General features: G+C 46.8%; 2 protein-coding genes across 2 annotated transcripts; one reads left to right on the forward strand and one right to left on the reverse strand.

Moving 5' to 3' along the window:
• The first annotated feature begins 3,048 nt into the window (after positions 1-3,048).
• Positions 3,049-11,993, forward strand: TGOLN2 (trans-golgi network protein 2). Its single transcript, XM_054577639.1, has 4 exons — positions 3,049-3,134; positions 3,362-4,680; positions 6,067-6,150; positions 7,474-11,993. The coding sequence occupies exons 1-4, from the start codon at positions 3,089-3,091 to the stop codon at positions 7,477-7,479; spliced, it is 1,455 nt and encodes a 484-aa protein (XP_054433614.1). The 5' UTR covers positions 3,049-3,088; the 3' UTR covers positions 7,480-11,993.
• An 18-nt stretch (positions 11,994-12,011) lies between these two features.
• RETSAT (retinol saturase) lies at positions 12,012-27,293 on the reverse strand. The gene is made up of 11 exons (XM_054577638.1): positions 27,068-27,293; positions 21,749-21,931; positions 21,169-21,410; positions 20,471-20,672; positions 19,837-20,034; positions 18,070-18,189; positions 14,443-14,581; positions 14,078-14,187; positions 13,833-13,999; positions 13,460-13,619; positions 12,012-13,203 (listed from the first exon to the last, which is right to left on the reverse strand). The coding sequence occupies exons 1-11, from the start codon at positions 27,234-27,236 to the stop codon at positions 13,064-13,066; spliced, it is 1,830 nt and encodes a 609-aa protein (XP_054433613.1). The 5' UTR covers positions 27,237-27,293; the 3' UTR covers positions 12,012-13,063.
• Positions 27,294-27,314: the final 21 nt, after the last annotated feature.

Consider the following 27,314-nt stretch of genomic DNA (forward strand, 5'->3'; position numbering starts at 1 on the left):
TTGGAGCAGAAGGAAGAGAATAACATTCATCCAGAGCAGAATGAAGAAACAAGAATTTTAAAAAATGAGGAGAGGCTTAGGAACCTCTGGAACAACTTTATTAAACGGTCCAACATCCAAACCATAGGGGTGCCAGAAGGAAAAGAATAAGAGCAAGAAATTGAAAACTTATTTGAAAAAATAATGAAGGAGAACTTTCCCAATCTGGCAAAGGAAATAGACTTCCAGGAAGTCCAGGAAACTCATAGAGTCCCAAAGAAGTTGGACCCAAGGAAGCACATACCAAGGCACATCATAATGAAATTACCCAAGATACTAAAGATAAGGAGAGAATCTTAAAAGCAGCAAGATAAAAGAAGACAGTTACCTACAAAGGAGTTCCGCTAAGACTATCAGCTGATTTCTCAAAAGAAAATTCATAGGCAAGAAGGGGCTGGAAAGAAGTATTCAAGGTCATGAAAGGCAAGGACCTACATGCAAGATTAATCTATCCAGCAAAGCTATCATTTAGAATGGAAGGGCAAATTGCTTCCCAGATAAGGTAAAGCTAGAGTTCATCATCACCAAGCCCTTATTATATGAAATGTTAAAGGGACTTATCTAAGAAAAAGAAGATCAAAACTAAGAATAGTAAAAAGACAACAAACTCACAACTATCAACAACTGAACCCAAAAAACAAAAGCAAAAACAAACTAAACAAACAACTAGAACAGGAACAGGATCACAGAAATGGCGATCACATGGAAGGTTATCAGTAGGGAGGGGGGAAATGTACCGGGAATAAGAAGCAAAATTGGTAGGTACAAAATAGACAGGAGGAGGTTAAGAATAGTATAAGAAATGAAGAAGCCAAATAACTCATATATATAACCCATGCACATGAACTAAAGGGGGTGTGAATGCTTGTGGGGAGGGGAGTGCAGGGCAGAGGGGGATAAAGAGGACTAGTGTAATTGCATAATCAATAAAACATACTTAAAAAAAGAAAGAATTTCAACTAACTAGAACTGCATGCAATGTAATGCAAATATTGTACCCAAAAGACTGCAGAGGAGTGTTACTGCCCCTGGCAGCTGTAGTCCTTTTTGGTAGGATTACATTTCAGTGTGAGTTAACTGGCATATTTTCTGATACACTTTTGTGTTCCATAAAGATATATGCTCTGGACAACTCCCAGATCACTTACTTTTTAATCTGGGCCCTCCTCTACCATTCTCCTTGTTCTCTATTGTCTGACAGTCCTTCCCCCATCTTTAGACTTACACAAAGATATCACGTTCCCATCTGCCTCCAGGCCTTTGCACATCCTGTACACTCAGCCAGGAAAGCTCATCCTCCTCCTCTCTCCTTCAATCTCACCCGGGAAATACCTACACTCTTCGGTCCCCAGTTCAAAGGTCCTTTCTCAACAGAGTTCAAACTTTTGTACTTTTTTCTTTGAACACACACACATTTGTGTCAATAGTTGTTTAATATTTGTGAGTCCCACTAGATTACATGTTCCATTAAGTTATGGCCTATCATTTTTTTTATTAAAAAAAATTGTTATCCTTGCCCAAGGACACATTTATTGATTTTGGAGAGAGGGAGGAAGCGGGGGCGGGGGTCGCAGGGGGGTGGAATGGAGAGAAGGAAAGAGAGAAACATTGATCGGTAGCGTCCTTGCACATTCTCCGACCCTCCGACCAGGGATGGAAACTGCAGCCCAGGCATATGCCTGGACCAGAATCAAATCTGCAACCCTTTGGCACGCAGGAAAAGAATAAGAGCAAGAAATTGAAAACTTATTTGAAAAAATCTCCAACCTGCCAGGACTTAAAAAAAATTTTTTTAATTTATTGATTTTAGAGAAAGAAACATTGATTTTTTGTTGTTGTTCCACTTATTGATGCCGTCATTGGTTGACTCTTCTATGTATCCTGACCAGGGATAGAACCCACAACCTTGGTCTATCTGGAGATGCTCTAATCAGCCAAGACAGGGCCTATCATTTTTTAAAATCACTGTCTACAAAGCACCTATCCTGGTGCTTTGATAAAATGATTTCAAGCAACAAAAAAATGTATAAACATAATAGTAATTTTAAACAGTGAGATGCAAGACTATTTACCAAATGGTTCTAATTTGGGAGAAAAAGAATATGCCTAGGAAAAAAAGACCAAGAAAATACATTTAAGAACAAGGGAAAATAAGCACAATTTTTTTTTGTTTTTTGGTTGTTGTTTTTTTAAAAACACACGCACTAGATGGAAACACAATAAACTAATGTAAGAGGTACCCTGTGGAGGGGTAAGGAGCAACAACTTTCTAATAAATACTTTCTAAAATCCCGTTTTAATTTTTGAATCACTGGAATATATTTCCTAATCAAAAATGTTAAATGTTTACAAGGCAGAAAACACACTAAAACATTAATACTGATTATCCCAGAAGAGTGGGGCAAAGATTTTTTTCTACTTCTACACGTTCGCTAATTTTTCTACAGTGAACGTGAAAAGCTTTTAAGATCAGAAAAAGCATGTGCTCTTTGGGGAAGACCTTTGGCACAGTTTCCTGGAGTTGGGAGAGAGGGGAGCCGCGATGTGAAGGCTCCCGCTACAACGGCGACTGCATGGATACTGTTTCCATAGGAGAAAGCGGCGCTCAGCATGTCTGTATGGCATGGGGAAAAGATCCACGAGAAAAGGAGTTCAAAAGGCTAGCAGAGGATGGGGCAAAGAGGCACCGGACCCCTGCGTCGTCACTCACGTGGGACAGTCCACAGGCCAGGGGACTCCTACTCAGCCCGTGTGGTCTCGGAAGTACGGTGGGAAAGCAGGAAACCGGGATTGGCGGTCTGTTGCGGGTAGTATCGAGCAAAGAAATCAGGAAGGTGTGGATGCGCCCTCCACCACGGACCGTAAGGCGCCCCGAATGGGAACAGCTGCCAAAGTGGTGGAACTACCCACCGCCCCCGCCTTTCCCATAACCTCTCCCTTCATCCCCGCTGAGCTGCTGGAGACCAGAGCAGGAAGGGGCGGGGCCGTGAGTATCGAATCCTTGCGTGATCGCGCGAGAGCTGTAGAGGACGGAAGCGCAGGCTGCAGGATGCGGTTCACGGTTCTGTGGGTCCTACTGAGCGTCGTAGCGGCGGGTAAGGCCCCTTCCTCCCCCAAAAAAGTCCCGTTGTCACCCCCGGGCACGTCATCCTCATGATGGCCGGCCGCCATCTAAGCTTGCTTCTTCTCTGCCCCACCCACCCCTCCCCTCGCCTTCACCCTCACCACCAATGTTTGCCGGTTGCCCCAGTCTCTTCTAACTCTGAGGATTCCTTTTTCCCGGCCTGCCTCTCTTCAGGGCCAACTGGTTTCTCTCTTTCAGGAGCCGCGCCGCTCATTTCTTTTTCATCAGGCGACGGAAAAGTCAATCGGGAGAAGGAAAAGACTGCAGAAATAGTCTCCAGGGGTCAACCCACTGACGAAGAGCTGCGCAAGATAAACGACAATGCTAAGGTGACCAAGCAGAACCTGCCCCCGCAGGACATTTCTGGCAAGTCAGAGGAAGAGAACCATTCCCCGAAAGATACTAATGAAAAGCCTAATCAGGAGTACCAGACCGCAAGAGGCAATTCAGACAAGTCGAATCAGGAACCCCAGCCCAAGAAAGATACCTCTGACAAATCGATTCAGGAGCACCAGACCGTGGACGACAATTCTGACAAGTCGAATGAGGAGGACGTGATCACAAAAGATGCCTCTGACAAGTTGGGTCAGGAGCAGCAGCCCAAGAAAGATACCTCTGACAAGTCAGGTCAGGAGCAGCAGACCGCGATAGATACTTCTGGCAGGTCAGATCAGAAGGGGCCAGCCACGAAAGATGTTTCTGACAAGTCGAATAAGGAGCAGCAGCCCAAGAAAGATACCTCTGACAAGTCAGGTCAGGAGCATCAGACCATGAAAGATACTTCTGGCAAGTCGGATCAGGAGGACCCAACCACAAAAGATACCTCTGACAAGTTGGATCAGGAGCAGCAGCCCAAGAAAGATACCTCTGACAAGTCAGGTCAGGAGCACCAGACCGTGATAGATACTTCTGACAAGTCAGGTCAGGAGGACCCCACCACAAAAGATGTTTCTGACAAGTCGGATAAGGAGCAGCAGCCCAAGAAAGATACCTCTGACAAGTCAGGTCAGGAGCATCAGACCATGAAAGATACTTCTGGCAAGTCGGATCAGGAGGACCCAACCACAAAAGATGTTTCTGACAAGTCGAATAAGGAGCAGCAGCCCAAGAAAGATACCTCTGACAAGTCAGGTCAGGAGCACCAGACTGTGATAGATACTTCTGGCAAGTCAGATCAGAAGGTCCCGACCACAAAAGATGCTTCTGACAAGTTGGATCCGGAGCACCAGGCCACAAAAGACACTTCTGACAAGTCGGATCAGGAGCACCAGCCCATGAAAGACAGTTCTGAGCCTAAAGAGGGTTCTCCACCCAAAGAAGAGAAAGAAATGCTTAGCCCTTCCTCTAGAGAGAACCATGAAGGGATGCTTTTGGATTCCACAAGTAGGAAGAAGGGTGACCTTTATAAGGACAATCTTGGAAGTGCCAGTGCAGAGAGCAGCCACTTCTTTGCATATTTGGTCACTGCAGCCATTCTTGTTGCTGTCCTCTATATTGCCTATCACAACAAGCGGAAGGTAAGTCAACAGTTATCTTGAGAGGAATAGGATATCCTCTGCCCTGAAAGCTTGGGTTATGAGCCAGTATTCATATATCTGCCTGTGAGGACTGGGGATTTTAAGACATTTCAGTTTTGTTTTGTTTTGTTTTCAGATCCTACTAGGCTCTTGTTTTATAAATTACTTGTTTTCATGTCTGTTTCCTCTGAGTGCCCACTGCTGCTGCATTAGGTACTAAGTGAGGACATTATTACAATCTGACCTAAATTGGGGTCTCCTGTAATCTTGAACTTAAATCAACTTCACAGCCTCAGATGACTTGAGTAACTGACAATTTGTAAGTAGTGAGAGCACTTTCCTGTTTCCACTCTCAAAACTGCACCATTTCTGAGTTTTTGTTTTTCACCTGCAGTGGCAGAAAGAGTGGTTACACTGTCTTTGACATCCACAGAGAGCCCACGGGTTATCTTCTGCAGCCATTTGAATTTCTGATGAGGAGAAAGACCAGAAAATGCATAGATATATACTCATCTTTCACTTTTGTAGCAGGGTTTGGTGTGATCACTTAGCAATCACTCCAGTGACAAAATGATTGCATTCCTTACTGAGCTTTTAAGAATTAAGTACATAGTTTCTGTAACCTGGTCAGAATTGGAGAGCTCAATTCATGATGGCCATAAGGCCTGTGGCTATAAGGAATGAGGGAAGATGTTTACTTAAAATGGTACATTCCTTATTCTATATCCAACATCATGGAGATTAACAGGCATGAAATGAGAGTGGTAAAGTTAAGATGAGGCAAAGTGTGGAGGGAAAGAATGCATTTGCAGAAAAAAATAATTGCTTATGATTTTTTAAAGAAGATTTTATTTTTAGAGAGAGAGGAAGGAAGGGAGAAAGAGGTGGAGAGAAACTAATGGGTTGCCTCTTGCACATACCCCAATCGGACGTTGGACCCGCAACCCAGGCATGTGCCCTGACCTGGACTTGAACTGTTGACCTTTCACTTTGTGGGACAACGCTCAGGAAACAACCATGCCAGTCAGGGCTGCATCTGATTTTTGAAAAAGGAAAAGAACTGTCTTAGCTTGGAGTTCTCCAAGGAAGAGGTGGCAGATCTTTGATTGAGTACTGCTGAATAAATCAACAGACTCCCACAAGCTAGAGCCCAGGACAGCCTCCTTCCCTCTGCTGTTTTCTATTAGTATACAGGATTCTAGTAGAACTAGGCCCTATCCTCCTTAAAGTTGTTATAATTTAAACAGGCCTCTTTGTGGGTACCCTGCTCTTTTTACTGTCAGGGTTATTAATAAATATACTACCAGGTGATTACCTCTCATCTCAGAGACTGAAATACGTCATTATAGAATCATTTCTTAATGATTTTCTTTTTTCCTTCCCCAGATTATTGCTTTTGTCCTGGAAGGAAAAAAATCCAAACTTACTCGGCGGCCAAAGGCTAGTGACTACCAGCGTTTGGATCAGAAGGTAAGGAAGGAAGACCCAGATCCATGGGAGGGCTCTACAGTCTCAGCTGGGCCCAGCAGCAGGCTTGCATTTGGCACAGAAACAGCAGCTGGGTCTAGCTAGGGGTGCAGCTACCATTGTCCCTGCCCTTTTCAGACCACAAAGTAAACACATCAAATATTCATGTCTGTAGTGTTAGAGCTGAAGAAACCTTTAATTACTTCACAACAGCTCCCTCCCTTGACAGAGGAGGAAACTCAGGCCCAGAAATCGTGTTGTTGTTGTTATTGTTGTTGTTGTTGTTTTTCTTAAATTCCTACCTCAAGTATGTGGCAAAATCGAGGTCTGATGGCAACTCCCTGGGCTCCCGTGCTGTGCTTTTTGTCCTCCATCGGCACTTCAGAAATTTTCTTAGGCATTTTGATGGAAAGCAATCTGATGCACTAGCTATGAGGTAGAGCCTGTGCTCCTACATTTCTAGGAGGTTCCCAGATGACACCAAATGCTGCTGGTACCACACATTAGGGAGCAAAGCACTAGACTACACTCCCGGAAAATAAATGAGTCCAGAAACATAGGCCTCTATCTTCCCAGATCAGCCCTGCTGAGCATTGTTGACTAGATTTCCTGAGTGCAGCCCACCTGTGCCTCTGCCAGAAGCAAAGACCTTCTTCCACTCTACAGACACAGGAGCCAAGTAAGGCTCTCCCCAAAGGCAGCTGCTGAAGCACAGTGTGCTCCCACTGCCTTGCCAGCATGCACCTTTCCTTTCCCCTTTCTCTGTAGCAACAGCAAGGATATAGGTGAAGAGTTGTTGGTGGCCCAACTACAAGTTGTTCCCAGACTTCCTACAGAGAATACAGTTCACATGTACAGCTTGTACCAGCTGTAGAATAAGCTACTCAGCTCAGAATAGCTTTGCTGATTGGCCCGGTACGTCACCTTCACAGAATAACCCTGGCCAAGTACCCTTCTAGATAGTTGCCTTTAAGGATTGTCACTCTCCTGTGTTTACAATTTTCTTCTGATTTTAAAAAATGCACATGTAAACAATTCAAAACAATATAGAATGGTACAAGGCAGAAGCCAAGATTCTCAAATTCCCTCCACCAAGTGTGTATCTTTCTAGTGTGTATTTTATTTCAAACTGACTTGTAAAATAATTTTATGTTTTTATTTTATCAATAGCTCTTTTATGGTGGAGCATCAGTTTGTCCTAATTCTGGGGCTTTTTTGAGCTGCAAATCCTATAAGATCTTTCCCCCCCCCAAAATCATGGCAGTAAGGTATATTCCTCTGGAAGAAGATGAACGATACCAGTGGATTGTGTTATTTTCGTTTCAGATGTGATTTTTCTGTTTTTGAGAACCTCGTCCTCCCTGCTGATTTGTTTCTAAATCAAGACAAATGAAGAGAAAAGTACTGTGAATTAAGGGACACCCTCTAGAGTTTGGTGGCAAGTCAGGGCTGGCAGAGGCGGGGGTTTGCGGGGGGAGGCATTGCTTTGGTTTTTGCACCTGCACTTTGGTGACCTTGTACTCCTGTGCTCCCATATTTACGTTGGTGTCTTCTGCCCTTTCCCGCTCAGAGTGTGAGTAGAAGGAGCAAGCATGTAGGAACCCAGCTTTGACCAAAAGGAGATCCCAGCCCTAGGCAGACTAGTGCTGCTGACTGTCCTCCCTTGGGCCTTGGCTTTGCAGCAAAGTTACCCCTTGAAAATAGGATTGCTCTTGCCACTATTTATGTTTGCAGACCTAGGAGAAAACTCAGGAGGTTGAGGTACTTTTCCACCAGGGCCTCTAACTTTGAGGGGGATGTGCCCTGCAAGAGATAGAGAGTGTGAATGCTGATGGGCAAAGGGCTACATTGAACACAACTTTCTTCAAAGGCTTTAGCAGCAAAACCAAAACAGCTTTTAAGAAGTACTTTACTGCCTGCTGCCTGAAAGTTCAACCTGTCTAGCATAAGTTCTTCCCATTTTTCTGATATTTTCATATTACTTAAGATAAAGTGAATCAACTTCCATTTGGTTGTACTGAATATAACCTGAACTTGGGGATTCTGGGAGTAAAGCTAAAGCTGTAAAGCCACTGTTGTCATTGAAGATTTTTACAAATATAGTTACAATTATTAAAACACTGTTCTTCCTTAAATCAAAACAGGAACTTTTTGAAATAGGGTAAGTTCATGCTTTGTACAAGAGAACATGTTGGTTATTGGTTGCTGTCTCTGATGGGTTTTGGTTTTGGTCTGTGTTTTTTTCCAAAGGCCTTTTATGAAATAGGTTCCCCACAAACTCTATTTTGCCTTTCTTGCCTGAAAGAGACAAAATAGACATATTTAGAAACTAACTGTACTCTTTTATCTTAACATAATTAATGGTCTTCATCTGATATAGAATGCTAAGGGTAATTAGTAAAAATTCTTCTATCCCATGAGAGGGGTTATTAAAATTGAAGAAATTCACAGAGTTCCCCCCCGGGTCACTGAGGGTAGTATCTTGAATCAAGCTGTTTGAAGTCTTATGTAAATCTATTCTAATCATGCTACCCTATTTCAGAGGGCCTAAAAGAGTTGTTACTGCAAAGGAAAAACAAATATAACCACCAATCTCAAGAAATACAGAGTGTGGGAAGTGAGGGGAATATGTTGAATTCTGTGCTGTTGAAGAAGTCTAAACAAGGGACCATTATGTTTGTCATTATCTTCCATCTTCCTTAAAACAGTTCATAGCTTTGAGTTGAGATAGATCTTCATTCAATGCAGGTACCTATTTGTGGAGATCAGGGATGAATGAGTGCTCTTCTTGGCATCATTCACTGTACTTCCGTACCAGTCTTATATTGTAAACCTTTCCTCCAATCAGAGGAATCTTCTGTCAGGCTCCTCTAGCATTCCATCTAAGACCATGGTTATTTTGTTCCCTTTTCTGTCTCCTCTGTCCTTGCCTTTCCTCCTCCTCTCTAATGTTTTCTATTTCTGTCTCTCTACACTAGCACTTTTCCTCCACATTCATGCATGCACAAATACATCCCGCGCCTCCCGAAAGCATCTATCCTATTTGTCATTCAGTTTTCTATTTAACTTCTTAAGTATTGCTTCCATTACTTTGCCATTTATTCTCTTCATAACTTTTACAAACTCACTTTGGTCCCTGTCTATTAGGTGTTTTTCTGTAGGCTCAGATCCAATGTCTTATTCTCAAGACACAGTCTTGACCTTGATAGAATTGGACACTATTGACCATCCAAATAGAAATTCTCCTCTTGTGGTTCTCTGATAGACTATCTTGATGCCAAGAACTCCTTGGCCTTATCCTGTGCTGATGGGAAAAGGGTCCTCAAAGGCAGTCCTTTCTTTACTTTGTTTCCTCAGAAATTCATTCATTCTTCATCCTCTGAGTGACTACCAAGTTTTTATCCTTGGCCTAGTTCCCAAAGAAACCAGTCCTGTTGTGTGCTGAATATTTCAGCATGGTTGTTTTGTTGTCACTAAAACTGAATTCCTTCTATCCACTAAACTGCCCCTCTCAACTGCCCAATTTCTTTTGTCTTCTCAGCTACAAACTACAGACTTTTACCATTTTTATCTCGTTAAAAAAGTCTTACCCATTTTTTTTAAAAAAATGCTCTGGCTACAATCTTTCTTTCCATTTTCCCTGCTGCTTTGTCCCACACCCATTTCACTGCTCTCCTGGATTTTTTCCCCCCCCGGGAGCCAACTTAATTGGTTTTCCTGCCCATCTTCTCTTATGAACATGAAGAGACCAGATTGAGCGTTCTGAAATACTTGCCCTGACGTGAAGCTTCTTTTTGTGTACCTCATGGCTTAGGGAATCGAGTTTATAGGCTCTTTAGTATTCAGGACTCTGCATAGGGGCACTTGCCTGCCTGTCTTTGTCTGCTTCCTAGCCAGGCCGAAGGCCCCTTGAGTTGGGTGCCTGTCTAGGCCTCCCTGCTTTTTGTTCTTACATTCCCAGATATCCCATGGTTATTCTTTGGTTAGGTTGCTCTCCCTTCTCTTTTTTCCCTTACCTCCCCAAAATTTGTTTCCTCAGGTTTTCCCATGTACCTCCCTAACTTCCCCAACCTTGTGATTGGCTTTTCTGATTCTACTTTAATAGCTCTTAATAATGTCAATCACAAATTTTGGAACTTTAGCAAAATAGAAGTCTGTATCTGATGTCTCTGGTCTCCCCAAGAAAACCAAGCTACCTGAGGGAGTGCCTTTGGCACCATCTGCATGTCTGCCTAGCATGGTGACATTCCTCAGGTACTTCAGGAGTTCGGTTTCTTCTCCTATCAAAGGAGACATTTTCTTTGATCAGGACATCTGGATACGACTTTAACTGAGGTCTCACACAGCTCTTTCTGGTTATTGGTTACTGTCCCTGATTGATGGATTTTGCTCGGAAAGAGGAGAGCAAAAAGAAAGGCTATTTCAAGAACCAAGAGGGTTGGTATTGCTGTGGAATCCACATAGTTCCACTTTTTGAGCCTGTGAGAAATATCATGTCTTGCGGTGAAAGAGTACAGTAGAATTTAAGTTTCACTTTAGAAATTGCACTGAAGGAAATCTCTCACACCAAAGGAAAACTTGTTTTCTAGGTAGTTACTTGTTTTTTGAAGACTTGAAGCATGTTTTTCTAGAGATTGTGTGTGGATGAGGGTGAGCTGGCTGAGGTATCTTTTAAGCTGGGGTGAGTTGGGGTGGGGTGGAGGCAGGCAAGGAAGTACAGGAACCCAAGAGAGGCACCCATCTCTAGGCAGCTTTCGGCTTCCCTTCCTGCCCCCGGCTTTTGGTTGAAGGGTGAGTTCTGTTAGGAGGAATCTAATCTATGCTTCAGTCATGGTTGGTAATAGAAGAATTTGTTTCCCTGCTAGATTAGTGAGTAGAATTATATAAAGAGTCTGTTCCTGGACTCTGGGGGAGTGGAAGACCAGTCATATCACAAAAGGCTAAGACAAATTGGAAAGACCTGACAATTAGTTTTTTATATATTTTCACATTTCTTTTCCCATGATGGCTTTAATGAAATATTTGGTGGTAGAATTTTAAACCTCTAAAATTACTCTGATGGTGATTCTCATTTTGTTGTTCTCCAATTCATGTCATTTAAATCAAAAAAAAAAAAAAAAGGAAGTCTGCCTTTTGTTTTTACAGGGTAACTTGGTACATAATGCTGCATGTGTGATGAAAGGTAGCACGCTTTGCACATGCTGAATCTTTGCACATGCTGAATCATTTGGACAAGGAGGTGTGCTATATTCCAGACCTGGTAGTTCTGCCAGCTGTTTTCTGAAAACTCTTGCTGGGAGGATTGTGTTTGGCATGGCATTGCTTAAGTAAGGATCCTGGGAAGAGATTTTCAGGTTTATTTTAACTGTATATCCACAGCCAAGACTGAATCTCAAGTTAGAAACTCCTCTGTGAAAGCATTGACTATGAGCGGTGTAGTTTCAAGCTGCCAACAAAGCCAGCCTCCTTGCACTGATATATATAAAATATCTGATAGATATTCCTTTAATTCAGAATTCTACCATGTTAAATGATTGATGGTTGACATTGTTTCCCTTCTTTTTTTGTTTACCCAGTTAGTAGATTGCCACTGTTATGCAGTGTTTTATATTTTCAGCTTTTGTAACTTAACTATAATTTTTTTTAAGCTTATTTGGTCTAATGATAAGTATTTTTCAGTACCTAATGTTTCTCTGAGCTTCTATGAATGCCACTTGATGTAATTTTGTATCATTGCACAGAAACTGAAATAAATTTCAAATATTAAAGCTATAAAATCATTAAATTTATTGATACTGGATTAAAATTGACTGAAATGAGGCATAACATAAGTGAAAGGTCATTTTATTTTTAACCTTTAGTCTTCATTCACCTTCCCATCCAATCTCCAATAAACTGGAAGCGCCACTCTGGGCTTCGTACACATTCTGTAGCTTCCCTTGTTGTGGTCACAGCTGATTTCCAGCCCCACTTCTCCTCCCCGCCAGACAGCCCATGTTCTAGGTCTAGGGGGTAGCGAGTTGGGCCGTTTGTCACTATTCATTCAGTTACCTCTTGGCACTTGTCCTCTGCTGTAACATTGGCCGGGAATGCCCTTACAGCCTGCTTTAACCCCAGCGGAGTCACTTTTCCAGTCCTGTGCCCTGACTAGTAACATCACCCTTTGCTCTGTATCTTTGCTCCATATCTTTGGAAGATAAGCCTCAAGGCTCCATGAGGGTGTGTCTTGGTGCTGGCACATTGAGAACCCAACGTCACCCAATTATAAGGATGACAGACCTAGGGCCTTGGCTGTATACAAATGGGATATTATCTTGTAACACATATTTTGCCAAGTAATACATCTTATCCATTACCTCCAGCCCCCACAACCTCATTGAGTCTATCACAGGTATGTCTCCACCCTCTCCAAGAGCCACTGGAACCAGCCAAAAATACGATCCGGAGTCCTCTGAACCTTCAAAACTTTGACTAAAACCTCACTAGGCACCATTTTCTTTAATGGTGTAGATTGCAGCACAGCACAAGAAGTGGATGAGGAGAAGCCTAGAGACAGCTGGTCTAGCACTTTCAAGGGTTCTAGCCACCTGACCAAAGAATATTCAGTTTGATTGTTGAGTTAGGAGGGATGGGTGTGGGGTGCAGAGCAGTGCTTGATTAGGCATTAAGGCTATCCAGATCAGTAACCCCTTGGGCCTTTTATTAGGACTAGCATGTAAAGGTATGAAACATCATCCCTGCCCCAGCTAGAAGAGCTTCATTTGGAGAACTATGATCTCTGCTAGACCTGTGTGTCAGATCTCCATTCAGAAATCAAAAACAAATGAGAGTGCTTTACGTGAGCAGAAACTAATACTGAAAGACATCATGGCTAAGTCAGGGGTTGTGCCATAGCGCTGACTCATCCCTGACCGGACTAATTCTTCTTCTTTTGCGCCTGGATCCTTGAACGAAGCCTCTTAAGGTCTAAGTACACGTTGCGTTTCAGGATGGCACTGCTGCACAGAAGGGCCCCTTGCAGAGCCCCCATCAACCCACAGGTGAAGATATCCTGGCCTAGGAGACAAGAGCAGAGACCCATGAGCAGCCCCCCAAGTAGGGGAGAGGGCAGGGGCTCTCATGTTCATCCCTCAGTGCTGGGCCACCCAGGGATAGCTTCAGACCAGGCCCAGGATCCAGAGCCTGCAGAGGCAGCCCAGCAAGGGTGTAGGAGGCTGCGGGGGCAGAAGCGCCTGAGGACCTGAACGGAGGACTGTGGGTGATAGGGAGGCCTTGGGTCTCAGCTCTGGGCAAGATGAGGCAGTCAGTGTACCTGTCATGTAGAGGTTGGGGATGGGGCTTTGGGCCCTGAGAGAGGCTATCCCATGAGGATGCAGGCGGCCCAAGTCATGGTCAGCTCCGTAAGTGGCACCCTGGAAAGCAGCCAGGTAGAACTGACTGCTCAGCGGGGATCCTCCGGTCACACTGTCCACCTAAAAGGCAAAAAAGGCAGCCACAGGGTGGGAGGGAGACCTTGTGAGATCCTCAGCTCTTCCTCTTCTGCTCTCCTTGAATGAGCTGATGGCCTGCATGGGTTCCCTGCCTTCCCTAGAGCTCAGTTATCTCAGCGTTTTATTTCCCTGCCCTAAAGAAAAGGGAGAAATGGCACCAAGAGTTCTGTTGTCACAACCACATGGTCTACCTACCTTCCCCTCCAGCTGTGGGAACAGCTTCATGACGACTGACAGAGAGGCTTCAACGAAGGAGGTTTTCAGAGTCTCATAGTCGCTGCTCCGCTTTTCCTGTGGCTCCTCCTTCCACTCCTCAAACCACTCATAGGAGGCGGGCACCAGCACGATCATAGTGGACCGGTCTTGGGGTGCAGAGCCAGGGTTACTGCTGCCCGGCCCCTTCCCACCCCAGCTCCCTCCCCTGGGACCTCAAGCCCCACCTGGGAATCGGTCCTCCCAGGTCGTGTCCTTAGCTGATGGGGAGACAATGAATAAGAGAGGCAGGTGTGCTGCAGCCTTTTCCCGGGGCATAGCGAGGTAGTGCTCCATCCTGAGGGTGAGAGGGGTGTAGCTGCCAGGCCAGGGCCTTGGCCCTGACCGCCACCAGCACCACCCTGAGGACAGTTCATCACCAGGGAAACCCCTTAGCCCCCGGGGATGAAAAAGCCCTTCCTGGGGTAAATTCTTGCCCACTTCCTCCCACTCCATCTCCTGCTGACTCGCTAGCGTCCAGGGAGTCAGGGGTCCTATGGTCTGTGGGCCCCTGCTGACACCCTCACTCTCCACATGCACACAAATGTCTTACGCTTCATCCATGTGTGTGTTAAAGTAAACATAGTAGTTGGTGGACTGCAGCCCCAAGTCCTTCTTGGTACCTCGTAGGCAGATGAAGACAGAGAATATGCTCAGGCCTGGCCGTACCATCTCCAGCTGCTGCTTCACACCTGCCAAAGAGAGCTGGTGTGGGCTGTATGCACTGTGGCCCGAGATGGCCCTCTGCCCTGGGAGAGGGCGGCACCTGCAGCTTAGCCTCAGTTGCCAGTCCAGCGCCTGGGCTGTTTTTATCATGTTACTTCAACTATAACTGTTGAAATAACAATTAATTGGCAGGGACCTGGTCTCTCGTCTCCTGCCTGTGAAGGACACAACACCAGACTCTGACTCTTCACCTCCACCCGCTTCTGCTGTAGCACCATAGAATCAGGTGACACCCAGCCTTCCTAAGCCAGCAGCTTACAGAGCTTGCAGGACAGTCTCATGCTAACTGCCTCTAACCTTACCTCATGTCTTTAAGTTAGGAGTGGATAACTGGGCTTCATGCTATAAAGACCACACATGCAAACAGTCATTTGTTATAAATCTTAATTTCAGTATGAACTTTAATATAAGCCACCTAATAAATGGATATACACAATTCATAATGGGCAGTACAGTCAGTACAGGGCCTCCAAATGGTAAGCAATAGAAAGGAACAAATACAAACAACATTCCCGGCATGTGGCGTTTTGAGGAGTCAGCTGGGGAGGAGGGAAGAACAGCACTGTGGAGGGAGGCAACAGCCTCCGGGGCCAAAGCAACTGGGCTTCCCCACCGCTCAACAAGTCACCCCAGACTAGTTTTCCAGAAATTGCTCCTACAATTCTGATCCTTTGTCCCCATTCCCAGCACCATCCCCAACACCTGCTTGAGGGATAACACTGGCTGCTCTGCTTAATTCATTTTACAACTATTTGTTGAGAACCTAGAATGTGTTGAACGCTCTGTAGGCCCCGGCGATGCTATAAGGAATCAGATAGGCTGCCTGTCTACTGGAAAAGAGACTTCCCTGAAATAAGCTGTATATCCTCATAGATGCTACAAAGCACTGAGTGCTATGGGTAGTGTAACCATAGAATCTATCGAAAACAGGCCACTTTTAAGAGCAAGAGGGGGCGTTGTAACAATTCACAGTAGGACAGCTGGCCGTGAGGAGGGAAGGGGAACGTGGGCTGCCACAGCCACAGCACGGAGCAGTGCACTGCCCTGGAGCCGCAGGAGCGCCCCGTCGCTTCTGGCGATAATCACACTGCTGGCACTCACTCTACAGGTGGGGCTGGGTGGGCATAGAGAGAACCAGGGGCCCAGAAGGAAACCCCCTAGGTCTTCTGAAGCCCCTCAGAACAGCAACCACCTCCACTCAGCCCATCGTCCCTTCCCCCAGCTAGAAGAAAGGTTCAGGAACCACATACCTGGCAGAAAAATATAACCTAGGGTCCCAAAGAAGTCACAGTTATACCGACCCTTTCTTCTCCACACTAGCCTTCGCTTCCTTGCTGCTATTATGAGACCAGGCTTTCCCACTCAAAAAATTTCCTCTCCAAACCATCTCCAGTCACTGCCTCAAGGCTCAGCAGTGAGATTTAAGAAAGGTGCTCCCATTCACAAAGGTTCCCTCTGCCTGACCATCCCACCTCCACCCTCAAGCCCACCTGGCTCTACCTGTCCCTCAAGCCAGCAGGTATCGGTCCCATCTCTGAGATCGGAACAGAATTATGAAAATGTCTACCCCCAAGCAGGTAGAAACAAAGGTGTCCCACCACTGGGATCTCTGAATTAAGCATCATCTCTGCCACTGCCTGAAATGTTCTCAAACTGGGATTCATCTGGGGCAGCACCCAGCTCCCCACCCAAGGAGGCAATTGGTCCTTCAGCCAGGTGGGGGCCATTAGCCTGTTTTCAGGGCTGAGCTACCTAAGCGCAGTGAAAGCTAAAACCACACAGCGAGGAAAAGGCAAGCTGGAAAGGTAACATTGCTGCCTGGAGAGAAGACAGACCTGGGTGGGACCCCAGGACCTATTAGAGGATGGGAGAGAGGGAGGCAGAAGTACCAAGGGCAAAATCTGGTGGTCAGTCCACCCAGCCCCACCCCGCTGCCCTGCACCGGGCAGTTTCAGCCTCACCCCACTCAGCTCACCCAGTTGAGGGAGGAGACCTTCGCTCGCAGAAGATGCTGGCCGAGTGAGGCCCAGCTCAGTGAGGCAAAGGAATGAGAAGGTTGGTTTTCAGTAGAACATATATCTTAGAGACAAGTACAACTGCTACCCACCCTCTCCCCACGAGGAAATCCAGGTCCTCACTTTTCTGCTGAACCCACTCTGCTGCCCACCTGTGTAGGTCCTCAAAGAGCAGCCATGGCCCCCATTTCGGGGGTGGAGAGCCCCTTCCACTGCTCTCTCGGCCTTTTCATCTCAACTGCATGGAGCTGCTCCCATCTCTCCCCCTGCAGCGCCCGCCACAGGCCTTCAGCAGCACCCCTCTCTTACCCTCCTGGATTACTGGTCCCCTCCAGGCCAGCAGCCTCCTTCCCCCAGACCACTCCAGTAGCTTGCAGTTCCACAATATCCTAAGTCCATTTCGAAACAGTTACCTCTCACCTAACTCTGGTTGAGCCACTTTGTTCTTCACAGGCTGACCTCCTCTCCTGCCCCTTTTAGTGAGGCCTTGTCTCTGGAAGCCCCATGCTTCTTAGACTAGAGGGGGCCAAGAGCCCAGGTACACCAGCATTCTCATCTCGGCTTTGCCACCGTCACATAGGTGGCCTTGAGAAGTCATTTCCCCTGCATGGCCTCAGCTTCCCCAGCCATAAACATCAGGATGATGACGGCTCTTTCCCAGGTGGCTATGAGGATCAAATGCAATGACCTATCCAGCGCCAACCATAACTATGTCTACCTCCTCTTCCTCCACAAAACCAGGCTTTTCTTTTTAGATGTGGCTTTATCAGAAGAGGCGACTGCATTCTACCTGGCACCCAGATTTTGGGCACAGGGTTCAAGGGAGAAAAGAAAGCCAAAAGGGTATGCCTGCAGCCTCAGCCCCAATAAGGAGCTGGTTTTTGAAAGAAGCAGAAAAATGTAACCTTGGTTCCCAAATAAGGCACACCACAATTATATCAAGCCTCTTTTCTGACGCCAGCCTTAGCTTCCCTTACTGATAATGTGAGACAAGTCTTTCCCACTCAAAGTAAGTGGGAAATTAAGGAAGAAAGCAGAATTCATATGACGAACTTAGTGGAAACCCAAAAAATGTTCCTTTCGGACTCTACCCACCATCATTAACCATTAGATGATCTAAGATCTAGGAAAACAGGAAATGGGTGACTTAGAATGGAAACTTAAAAGAGGAGAGGGGAAAGTGGTTGAGAGTATGAGGGGAAGGGAGTAAAAATGCCAAGAATAAAAAGATAAATAACGACCAAAGAGTCTCTGGGGTGATGTGATACAAAGGGAGTTGTTTCCCAACCCCTACACAGAGGCGTTGCTGGGAACAAGTCAGAGACCAGTCTGTTCACCTTTTCTACTTAAGGAGAGTCAAAGGGCAGCCACCACCCTGGGAAAAGCATCACCCAGGCAATGCTGGGAACCTGGGAGAGAGCCACATGGCCCAGTCTTACCTGGCAGGCAGCGGGCGTTCTCTGGCAATAAGTACTTGTAGGTATTGAACAGTCCTGCATCAGAGATCACGATGGGGCAATAGATGTTCACCAGCTCTTGACCATTCTTCACACTGACACCTGTAGGCACAAGAACTTGATGGAGGTTCTGTGCACTCCAGGAGAAAATGAAAGGCTCACATCCCAAACAGGTCTCTCCTAGACTATGCTTCATTTTCTCAGACCTGGGCATCCAGACCACCTGGGGCCGGACGGGCATGCCCCAGGCAAAACTGTAAAATGAGTAAAACATCCTCAAACAGTCCTCTCAGTGTGCCCCTCAATCGCTCTGTGCTCACCTTCCCTAGCTGTCTCCCCACCCTGTGTGCGCTCCCTTTTCTTTAGCTAAACGCAACACCGTTCACCCTTTTATCAACCTTCCATGATGTGGTCCCTATTCTGTGTCCACCTCTTTTCTAGCCACTCACTAAACTATTAGGTACAACCATATGAAACAGCTGATAGTCAACCATTTTTTACTTATAAAAACAGCAGTTTCTAATGGTTCAACCTAATATTTTCAGATGCTTAAAATATTCAGCTCTTTCATACCTCTATGCCTTTGCACATTCTGTTCCCCTTGCCTGGAATAACCTCCCCTAACCCCTGGCTAGCTGCTTCTGACCCTTTATGTCCTGGCTCAAGCACCTCTGCCAGGTTGCATCCCTGTTCACCTCCAGTTTTAGCATGTACTTCTATATGGCACTTAAATTGTATCACAGTGATCGTCCCTATGAGACTGGAAACTTCTTGAGTTAGAGATTAGGACTTGTCTTTTAATTTTCATCTTTTATCACTTAGCACATGAAAAACACAAATAAATATATTCTGAACTGAATTTAATTGAACTAATAAATCCATCTTGCTTCATGGACCCCATTTAGCTGGAAGGAGAACTTGCTCGTGAAGATAAGAGAAAATCTCACACTACTGACAGCCACCTCTTTCCTACCACCAGCAACTTCCTACTCTCTTCTACAAATGCGCTCTCAGAGACTACTGATGGCCTTTTCTCCCTTGATATTTTTGGTGCACTGGGCTGCCCACTCACCAACTCCTCCTTAAAAGGTTCCTCTGGTGAATCCACCATCACACCAGCCCTATTTCCTTCAGGCCTCTCTCTGTCCCTTTCCCTGATGCTTCTTAAACACCCACAAGTCACAGATAGCCTGCTCTGTTTCCCAGAGTCCTCCACAAAGTTCTCTGCAGTGGGATCTTGACCCTTTCTGCAGATAATAGCAAAGACCTGAGCCAGGATAACAAGATTCTAGGCCTCACTCTGTCATGTACAGGTTGAGGGCAGGGTATTCTGCTGGCCTCCATACAGCCCTAGGGAGTGCCCAGTTTATGTATTCATTCCATTAGTCACTCAACAAACATTTATTGAGCCTCTATTATGTGCCAAAATCTACAGACAAAGATTAAAAAGACACAGCCCCTATACTCAAGGAGGTCATAGATAACTGGGTAACTATTCTTATCTATTGAATAAATAATTAAATACTGCTTTTTGCGGCCTATGCAATCCTTTATCCTTCCTGCATCCCCTTTCTCTCCAGACTAGTCACTTTCCCTGAGCCCTGCTCTGGGGCGGATTCCAGCCTTTAACCCCATGAGGAAGTCAGCTCTGCTGCACCTTCTGCCTTCAGTGCTTTCTTTTCCCTGCAGCCCAGGTCTGTCCCACCCCAGCCCAGGGCCCACAAAGCACGCACGATGCAGGAGTCTCACCACAGGCTTTCCCAGCTGAGTCCAGCAACACACTCTGCACAGGGGCCCTCGTCAGGACAGCGCCGCCAGCCCGCTCAATCACAGGGATGGTGTGAAAGGCGATTTCACTAGAACCCCCTCGAGGATAAAAGGCCCCTTTCATGTAGTGGTTAATCAGCAGAGCATGCATGGAAAAGGTGGTGTGGCTGGGGGTCACACCTACAGAAAGGAGGAGGGGGCGATGAGGCAAGTGCGGGCAGCAGCGCCACTCAGAAAGGGACATGGATTCCTGTCAGAAAACATGCAGCCTGAGTCCCAGGGTTCAAGTGATTCCCACAGCTTGGAGCAGCCAGGGGCCAGTTTCCATGCAAATGTGGGGTACCTTACAGGTCTTGCAGCCAGCAGGACTGTCCTCCCTGCATATTGCCATGTTGCCGAGACCCAGGAGGACAGTGCTGGTTGGAAAGGAAAACATCCAGGGTGTGGAAGAAGGAATTTTTACCAGAGAGTCCAGCAGGTAGGGAGGCAGAACCCTCATCCATAAGGGTTTATACCGCACTTCAGTTAGCCACGCACATTCAGGACACAAGACTAAGAGCCAGGAGGGCAGCACCTCCTCCTCCAAGAGCTCCCAAGGTCCGAGGCCAGTACCCACCGTACGTGGGGTAGATGTAGCTGAGCACTGCCCGGAGCTCCCGGGAGGTGAACAGCTGCTGCAGGATCTCAGCCAGGCTCTGGGTGGACGTGCGAAGGAATGGAGAGAAATGGGTGAGCAGCGCACACTTGCTGAGGAACTGAGCCACAGGCAACGGAAGGGTCTTCAACAAGATGGCATGAATGGCTCCTCTGGCTACCAGCTGGGGAAGAGAATGAGGATGGAGGCACAGGTCTCATTTCTAGAACTGCTGAGACAGAATCACCATTCCAATAGCCTGCCCCAGCAGAGGGCCAAGGCACACTCACGCCTGGCTGAACTCAGACTCAGTTGGGATCTTTAAGAATCAGTACCCTGTGAATTCTTCCCATTCTACTCTCAGATGAATATTTTGCTTTTCAGTTTCCTGCCCAAATTCCTTTTGAACAATCCCAATCTGGTCTCAAAAAATGGTAATAATCGCACTACACAAAAGCCAGCCTGCTCAGGGAAAGGAGCACGGCGCCCCCCGGAGGCCAGAGAGAGGGCAACGGCTGCCCAGCTCAGGCCCCAGAGGCACAGAGGCAAGCTCTGCCGGGAGAGTTCAGGACAGACGTGACTGTTCCTCCCTTCCTGCCTCCCCCTCCAGTCACTCCACTAACGAAGAAGGTCAGCCTTGTCAGGAATAAACAAGGGGGTCCTTAGCATGTCCATGTTACCTTAACCAGCTTTATATACTTGTCAATGGCAGCTTCTTCCTGGGGAAACTTCTCCTTGAGACCCTGAATGTAGGCTTTCTCCCCGCTGTACATTGGGAACTCCTTTCGGCCATTAGGCCCTTCTAGTACCATGACGTCAAAGGGAGAGGACAAGGCATCCCAGTCCAGCTGCCCCTCAGTGATCTGGTCCAAGATAAAACGGCCAAAGCTGCCTTCCTGCATGCTCCCAACATAATGGATTCCTGTTGGGCGACAAACAAACAAGGTGTCTTTGGGATAAAGGGATTCAGCCCCGCAAAGACAGACAGAGGAGAGAGGTGAGAAAGGTTGCCCTGCCTGGCTGAACCCACACCCAGAGGAGGCTATCACCCTTGCTGTGGGGAGGAGTTAGAGCAGAAACCACCAGATCCCTGCCCATTTCAGCTCCCAGTGGGTATGGCTATCAGATGAGGAAAGAGGTGCCCAGAGGGAAAACAGGGCCTCCAGAACGACAGAAATGCCCTGTTTCATCCCACAATGGCTGCTCCACGCCTCCTGGAGATAGAACCATGCTCCCAACCCTTTTCCACATGAACCTTACCTGTGTCAAATTCAAGGCCATCCTTTCCAAAGGTATGACAACAGCCCCCTGCCTTGGTATGTTGTTCCAGCACCAGAACTCGCTTGCCAGCTTTGGCCAGAACTGCAGCTGCGGCCAAGCCCCCAAAGCCACTGCCAATTACCACCACATCCAGCTTCTCTGGCACTCGGCTGACTGAGAAAGCTGCAGCAGAGGGAACAGACGGAGGGTGGACTTCTCAGGCAGGGGCGGCAAAAGAGCAAAGATAGGGAAACCAAAGATGACTCTCTAGCTTGTACAAGGCTAGAAAACTCTAGCACACCTCGGGCACAGACCTTCTTATGAAAATATCACATTTTGCTTGGGAAATGCTCAGGACCAGCCAGACAAATTAAACAAAGTGATTTGGTTTGGTCTCACCTGATTTAACCAAAGTTGCTATGTACATGGGGAATTTCCCTACTTTCAAAGACAGCAGGAGTAAGCAAACTATTATAAGAACAAAAAGAGAAAGCTCCCCTGGCTGGTAGGGCTCAGTGGATTCAATGCTGGCCTGTGAACCAAAGGGTCGCTGGTCGATTCTCAATCAGGGCATATGCCTGGGTTGCGGGCCAGGTCCCCAGAAGGCAGCGCGTGAGAGGCAACCACACAAAGATGTTTGTCTCCCTCTCTCCCTTCCTTCCCCTTTGTCTAAAAATAAATAAATAAAATCTTTAACAAAAACAAACAAAACAAAACAGAAAGCTGACAGCAATTCAGGCTGAGAACCCTAAGCACAGTCAAAGAGAACTAGGGAAGAAAGGCGACAAGGAGTAGGTGGACAGGAACATCGTGTTGTGAGACGAGCTGCTGGTTCATAGAACTCCACAAGCTGCTGGCTCCTTCCACGAGCTGCTGGCTCATAGAACGTCCATTCACAAGCCGGTTGGTTATCTTTGGAGAATGCAGGGTCTGCAAGCACCAGTGGGGCAGCCTGGTTGTATGATGGCTCTTTAAGATCCAGATGCAAAGGCTTAGGCAGGACAGAGCTGCTTGGAGGCAGCTACTCTGAGAAATCACTGCACCACTCCCTCACTTTGGGGAAGTCTGGAGGCAGGGCTGAGGAGGCAGCACCTAAATAAGACACACTGGACAGCAGGAGGTTCCCTATGGGCACCTCCAGCACAACCTCTGCTCTTTAAAGATCACTTCCAAAGAATGAGATTCGGAATTTTTCAAGCTGTAAGAGAATGTGGTAAACTTTTAACTTTTCAAATGTTTTTTAGAAAGACCTGTAGTTAAAAATATATTTTATATCACAACCCAGAGCACATGTAAGTATAGAATACAAATAACTGAAATACAAGATTCATAATACAATACTTACCAGAGCTATGTATGGTGCACTTTGATATTTTCTATTTTATTGCATTTGAACATGCTTGCTGCAACCCACTAACTTGATTTCATGTCCCACTAATAGATCACAACTTGGTCTCAAAGAGTTAAACGAGTCGTTTCATTTTTAGACCAGCCCAGGTAAGTGGAATGGCTTGCCAATGGTGATGTGGTAAACTAGGGACAGAGTCCAAGCTAAAACTTTGATCTCAGAAGTTCAGCCTAATAGTCCTTCCACTTAGTAGTAGTGTTATCTCGGTCTGTGAAGCAAGACATGTCACACAAAATTCTAAAATTGTCAAGTGAGAGGGACCCTCAAGATCAAACAGGGGATCCATTTTTTAAAAAAGCACCAGGACTCTTTTTTTCAACCTTAGGAGGAACCCCAAAATTTGTTTTAAAGTTGACAGGAAAGGCACTCTGATTGATGGGAGAGCGGTTTCTGAGCCAGAGGCACCCTGTTGAGCCTCTCCCAAAGTTTCAAAACCAGGGTTCAACCGTATAAGTTGGGTCCAGGCATAATCAGTTGAATCACTTAGTGGGCACAATGAAATTTCCTATACAGGTTGAAAGAGATTTCTGTGAAGCTCCCCGACATTCCTGGGTGCATGTGGAAAGGTTAGTGAAAAAGTTAAGGTCCTAGAGCTAAGTAAGGCGTCCCTTCTTGTCTATCGCTTCTTGTTAATTTAACCACATTACAAAACTCAAGGGGTTCACTGCTTGGGGTGCTCTATTCAAGAATGAAACATGGTTGTCACATGGTAGTTTAAAGGAGACATGTCTTGGGATAACCACATCTTGTTTTTGAATAGAACACCTGAAGTGGCAAACCCCCTGAGTTCAGTAACAAATTTAGCCATTCCAGATGAAACTCTCCTAAAGGGACTCCCTCTGGGCCTGGTGTGGCCTCTCTGCGCAGCAGTCAGCAGGAGCGTCCCATCCAGGGCTTACTGGCCTGCGTCTCCACTGGACAGAGGGTCTGTTCCGTAGGAGACTCCCGGATCTGCTGCCTGGCTTGCGCCCACAGTGAAGCGGAGTGGCCACCTGATCCTGTTTCCTTGACTGCTTCAGAAGGGAGGCGGGTAGGTCAGTCCCTGTGGTCACTTTAATTAGTGCCTCTATACCCATTTTGGGTAGAGAATTGTCAGAACGGTAGTTTCAGCTCTGGTGTGCACTGGGTTTCTGGTTGGTCAGGCAGGAACTGTCTCTGGGAGGCAGGATTCAGGAACCAACCTAGGTCTAACAATTGGGGGTGAGGAGTGCCTACTGGGCAATATAAGACATCCTCGGGTAATGATCTCTAGTATTCTTTGTGCATTTGCCTCCTAGGATTTCAACATTTAATTACCACATACAAGCTTCTCTCTGACAACCCCAACCCTGCTTCCTTTCATCCAAGAAGTGCCCTTTCTGGAGCACCTGCAGCTAGGGTGGAGCTCATGATGGGAAATGGGAATAGCACCCCAGCAGTTTCCTGAACAGCAGTGAGGTTCCCATTAGACAGACCACACCACCTTCACTAAGGAAGCTCATGGTGTCCAACGGAGGCGATCTGGGGCAAGCAAGAGTGAGCAGCAAATGTTTGGCTGTGTGATGCAGGGGCTAGTCTATGGCTAATGGTGTAAAGATATATGCTTGGGGCTATATGGAAAGAATTACTGGTTTTATCTATGAGCTATTTGAATAAGACTCCCATTACTTTTCTTCCTCTGAAGGGTAAGAGGAAAAAAATTAGATGCCACATCTCTTCAAAGAGCCTCAATGATATAAAGAGATGTTCTATAAGTGGGTGTGATTTCAGAGATTTTATCAAAGGTGTGATAACAACACGGAGACCAAATACCCTAAGAGTACTGAAAAACTACATTTTAAAAAATGTAATTTGAATCAGCTTTACTGGACTTTTTTGGACAAAATGAAGTAGGGATGGGCTTCCTAGCCACATGGCGTGAGAAGAAGATGGAAATTACACGGGAAAATAAATTGCTTTTCTAGTAAGATTTTTTTTTTAAAAATTTTTTTTCTCATTGATTCTGGAGAGAGGGGAAGGGAGGGAAAAAGAGAAGGAGATAAATATCAATCGGTTGCCTCTTGCACATGCCTCAGCTGGGGACTGAACCCGCAACCCAGACATGTGCCCCAACAGGGAATCAAACCTGTGACCTTTCAGTTTGTAGGATGGTGCCCAACCAACGAGCCACACCAAGCGGGGCTTTTTTTTTTAAGTAAGATTTTAGAGTGGTCTTAAAAAGTAATTTACCGGTTCCCTGTCCACTCATCTGCAAGGATGAGATCACTGACTCTGGGCAGGTGCTGAGTTATGCATTCCCTTCTGAAAGAGCCCAGTCAAGTCAAGAAAACTCCTGAGACCTCAGCTTCTTTTCTAAACAGCAGCCTTTGAGCTCCCCCTTTCTCTTCCAAAGCTGTGGGTGGATGGGTGTGGGGCAGGTAGAGGTGAGAGAGCTTGTTCTCTGCATTCACAACACTAGGTGCTTCTAAGCTGTGTCTCCTCCTCGGGAAGTGGCCCCACTCAGCCAGGGCGCAGGCCCCTATGGCTCTGGGAGTCTGCTGACTGGCAGTGGAATGGGCTGACCTGGGCACCTGCCCTGCTGTGGAAGCAGCAGGTAGAGCAACCCAGTGTCCGTCACAGCTAGATGCACTTGCAGAAGTTCAGGAACCGAACACTGCACTGCTAGAGCGTGAGCTGGGAGGGAGACAGGTGCAGGGAGGCCACATCACCCAGAACCTCTTTTGGCAGAGTGGGTCTGAATTGTGGCATGTCAGCCAAGCTAGTAAACCAGGTATCCTGGGCCTATTCTCTGCCTTTCACAATTCCCATGCCTGGGACATGGGGGACAAGCTCTGGAGAGGCCTTTTCAGCCCATCTTCTCTAGAAGTCCAGAAGCTACAGGGCTGATAGGAACTGGGACCTGTAATTGTGGTAGGAGGTGACTCTGACAGTGTGGACCTCTATAGTCAAGAGAAGAGGTGAAGCAGGGCTTTGGATAGGAGTACCGTCTCCTTTACTAGCTGTAAGTAAATAAAACTACCTTGCGACACAGCAAGGTCTCATCCTTGAACAGAACACCCAAGCAGCGAACCCCTTGAGCTGAGTAACAGCCACTGTCATATTAAATAACAGGGTCTGGACCCTCCTGCATCTCAGCCACCAACATGCCATCCAAACTGAGGAAGACCCAGAAATTTCAGGGTCATGTGAGCCATGACCACTGGCTGCCTGTGCCGCATTGGCAAGTACAGAAAGCACCCAGGAGCCCTCTGCTAGTGGCTTGCATTTTCACAGGATCAATTTCGACAAACACCACCCAGGTTACTTCAGGAAAGTAGGTATGAGGCATCACCACTTAAAGAGGAACCAGAGCTTCTGCTCCACTGTCAACCTTGATAAACTCTGGACCTTGGTCAGTGAGCAGACACGGGTAAAAATGCTGCCAAAAACAAGACTGGAGCCGCTCCTATCATTGATGTGGTGCAATGGGTCTACCACAAAGTTCTGGGGAAGGGAAAAGCTCCCAAAGCAGCTTGTCATTTGGGAAGGGCAAATTCTTCAGAAGAAGGGCAAGCTCTTCAGCAGAAGAGCTGCGGAGATTAAGAGTGATGGTGAGACCTGTGTGGTGGTAGCCTGAAACCACGCGGAAGGGAGTTCATTAAATTCTCACAATGAAAAATAAAAAACTAAATGACAGGGCATGGGCTTGAGTTTGCCAAGACCCTGGCACACAGAGGATAGTACCCATGCCAATGGGTCCACTGTTCTCCAGCCTGCCCAAGCAAAGGCTCTCGTCGGTGGCGGACACTGAAGCGGGGCGCCTCCACGTGCCTCCAGCCCTCCCAGCTCTTTGCGTACTGAGAAACTGAGGCCCGGGTCCCGCAGCAGCTCGCCCTGCCGGGAAGAAACCGCAAAGCAACGCAGCTTCAGACCCCAAGGTACCGTTGGCTGACCTTGTTTGAGGACCTTCTTTCGGGACTCCTTGTCGATCACCAGAGGTGCTGGTGGCCGTTTGACGTCCTCGGAGAAGGGATTCGGGGAGCTGCCTGAGAACAGCCACAGGTAAACTTTGAGGAAGACGGCCAGCAGCAGCACGGCCAGCAGCACCAGTGTAAGCCACATGTCGCCTCTCCGAGGACTGGGATCACGCCGATGGGATCCCAGCCTTGTAGCCGTGGTTTCACCCTGTTAGTCCTGCCC

Source organism: Pteronotus mesoamericanus, unplaced genomic scaffold, assembly GCF_021234165.1.
Source record: "Pteronotus mesoamericanus isolate MK-2021 breed Mesoamerican mustached bat unplaced genomic scaffold, CSHL_Meso_final contig_44, whole genome shotgun sequence".
Classification (NCBI taxonomy): Eukaryota; Metazoa; Chordata; class Mammalia; order Chiroptera; family Mormoopidae; genus Pteronotus; species Pteronotus mesoamericanus.

Coding starts and splice junctions, on each gene's coding strand:
- TGOLN2 (XM_054577639.1), top strand. CDS start 3,089: ATGCGGTTCACGGTTCTGTGGGTCCTACTGAGCGTCGTAGCGGCGG. Junction 3,135..3,361: donor ACTGAGCGTCGTAGCGGCGG/GTAAGGCCCCTT, acceptor TCTCTCTTTCAG/GAGCCGCGCCGCTCATTTCT. Junction 4,681..6,066: donor CCTATCACAACAAGCGGAAG/GTAAGTCAACAG, acceptor TTCCTTCCCCAG/ATTATTGCTTTTGTCCTGGA.
- RETSAT (XM_054577638.1), bottom strand. CDS start 27,236: ATGTGGCTTACACTGGTGCTGCTGGCCGTGCTGCTGCTGGCCGTCTTC. Junction 21,932..27,067: donor AAAGAAGGTCCTCAAACAAG/GTCAGCCAACGG, acceptor CCTCTGCTGCAG/CTTTCTCAGTCAGCCGAGTG. Junction 14,188..14,442: donor AACACACACATGGATGAAGC/GTAAGACATTTG, acceptor TCTCACCCTCAG/GATGGAGCACTACCTCGCTA.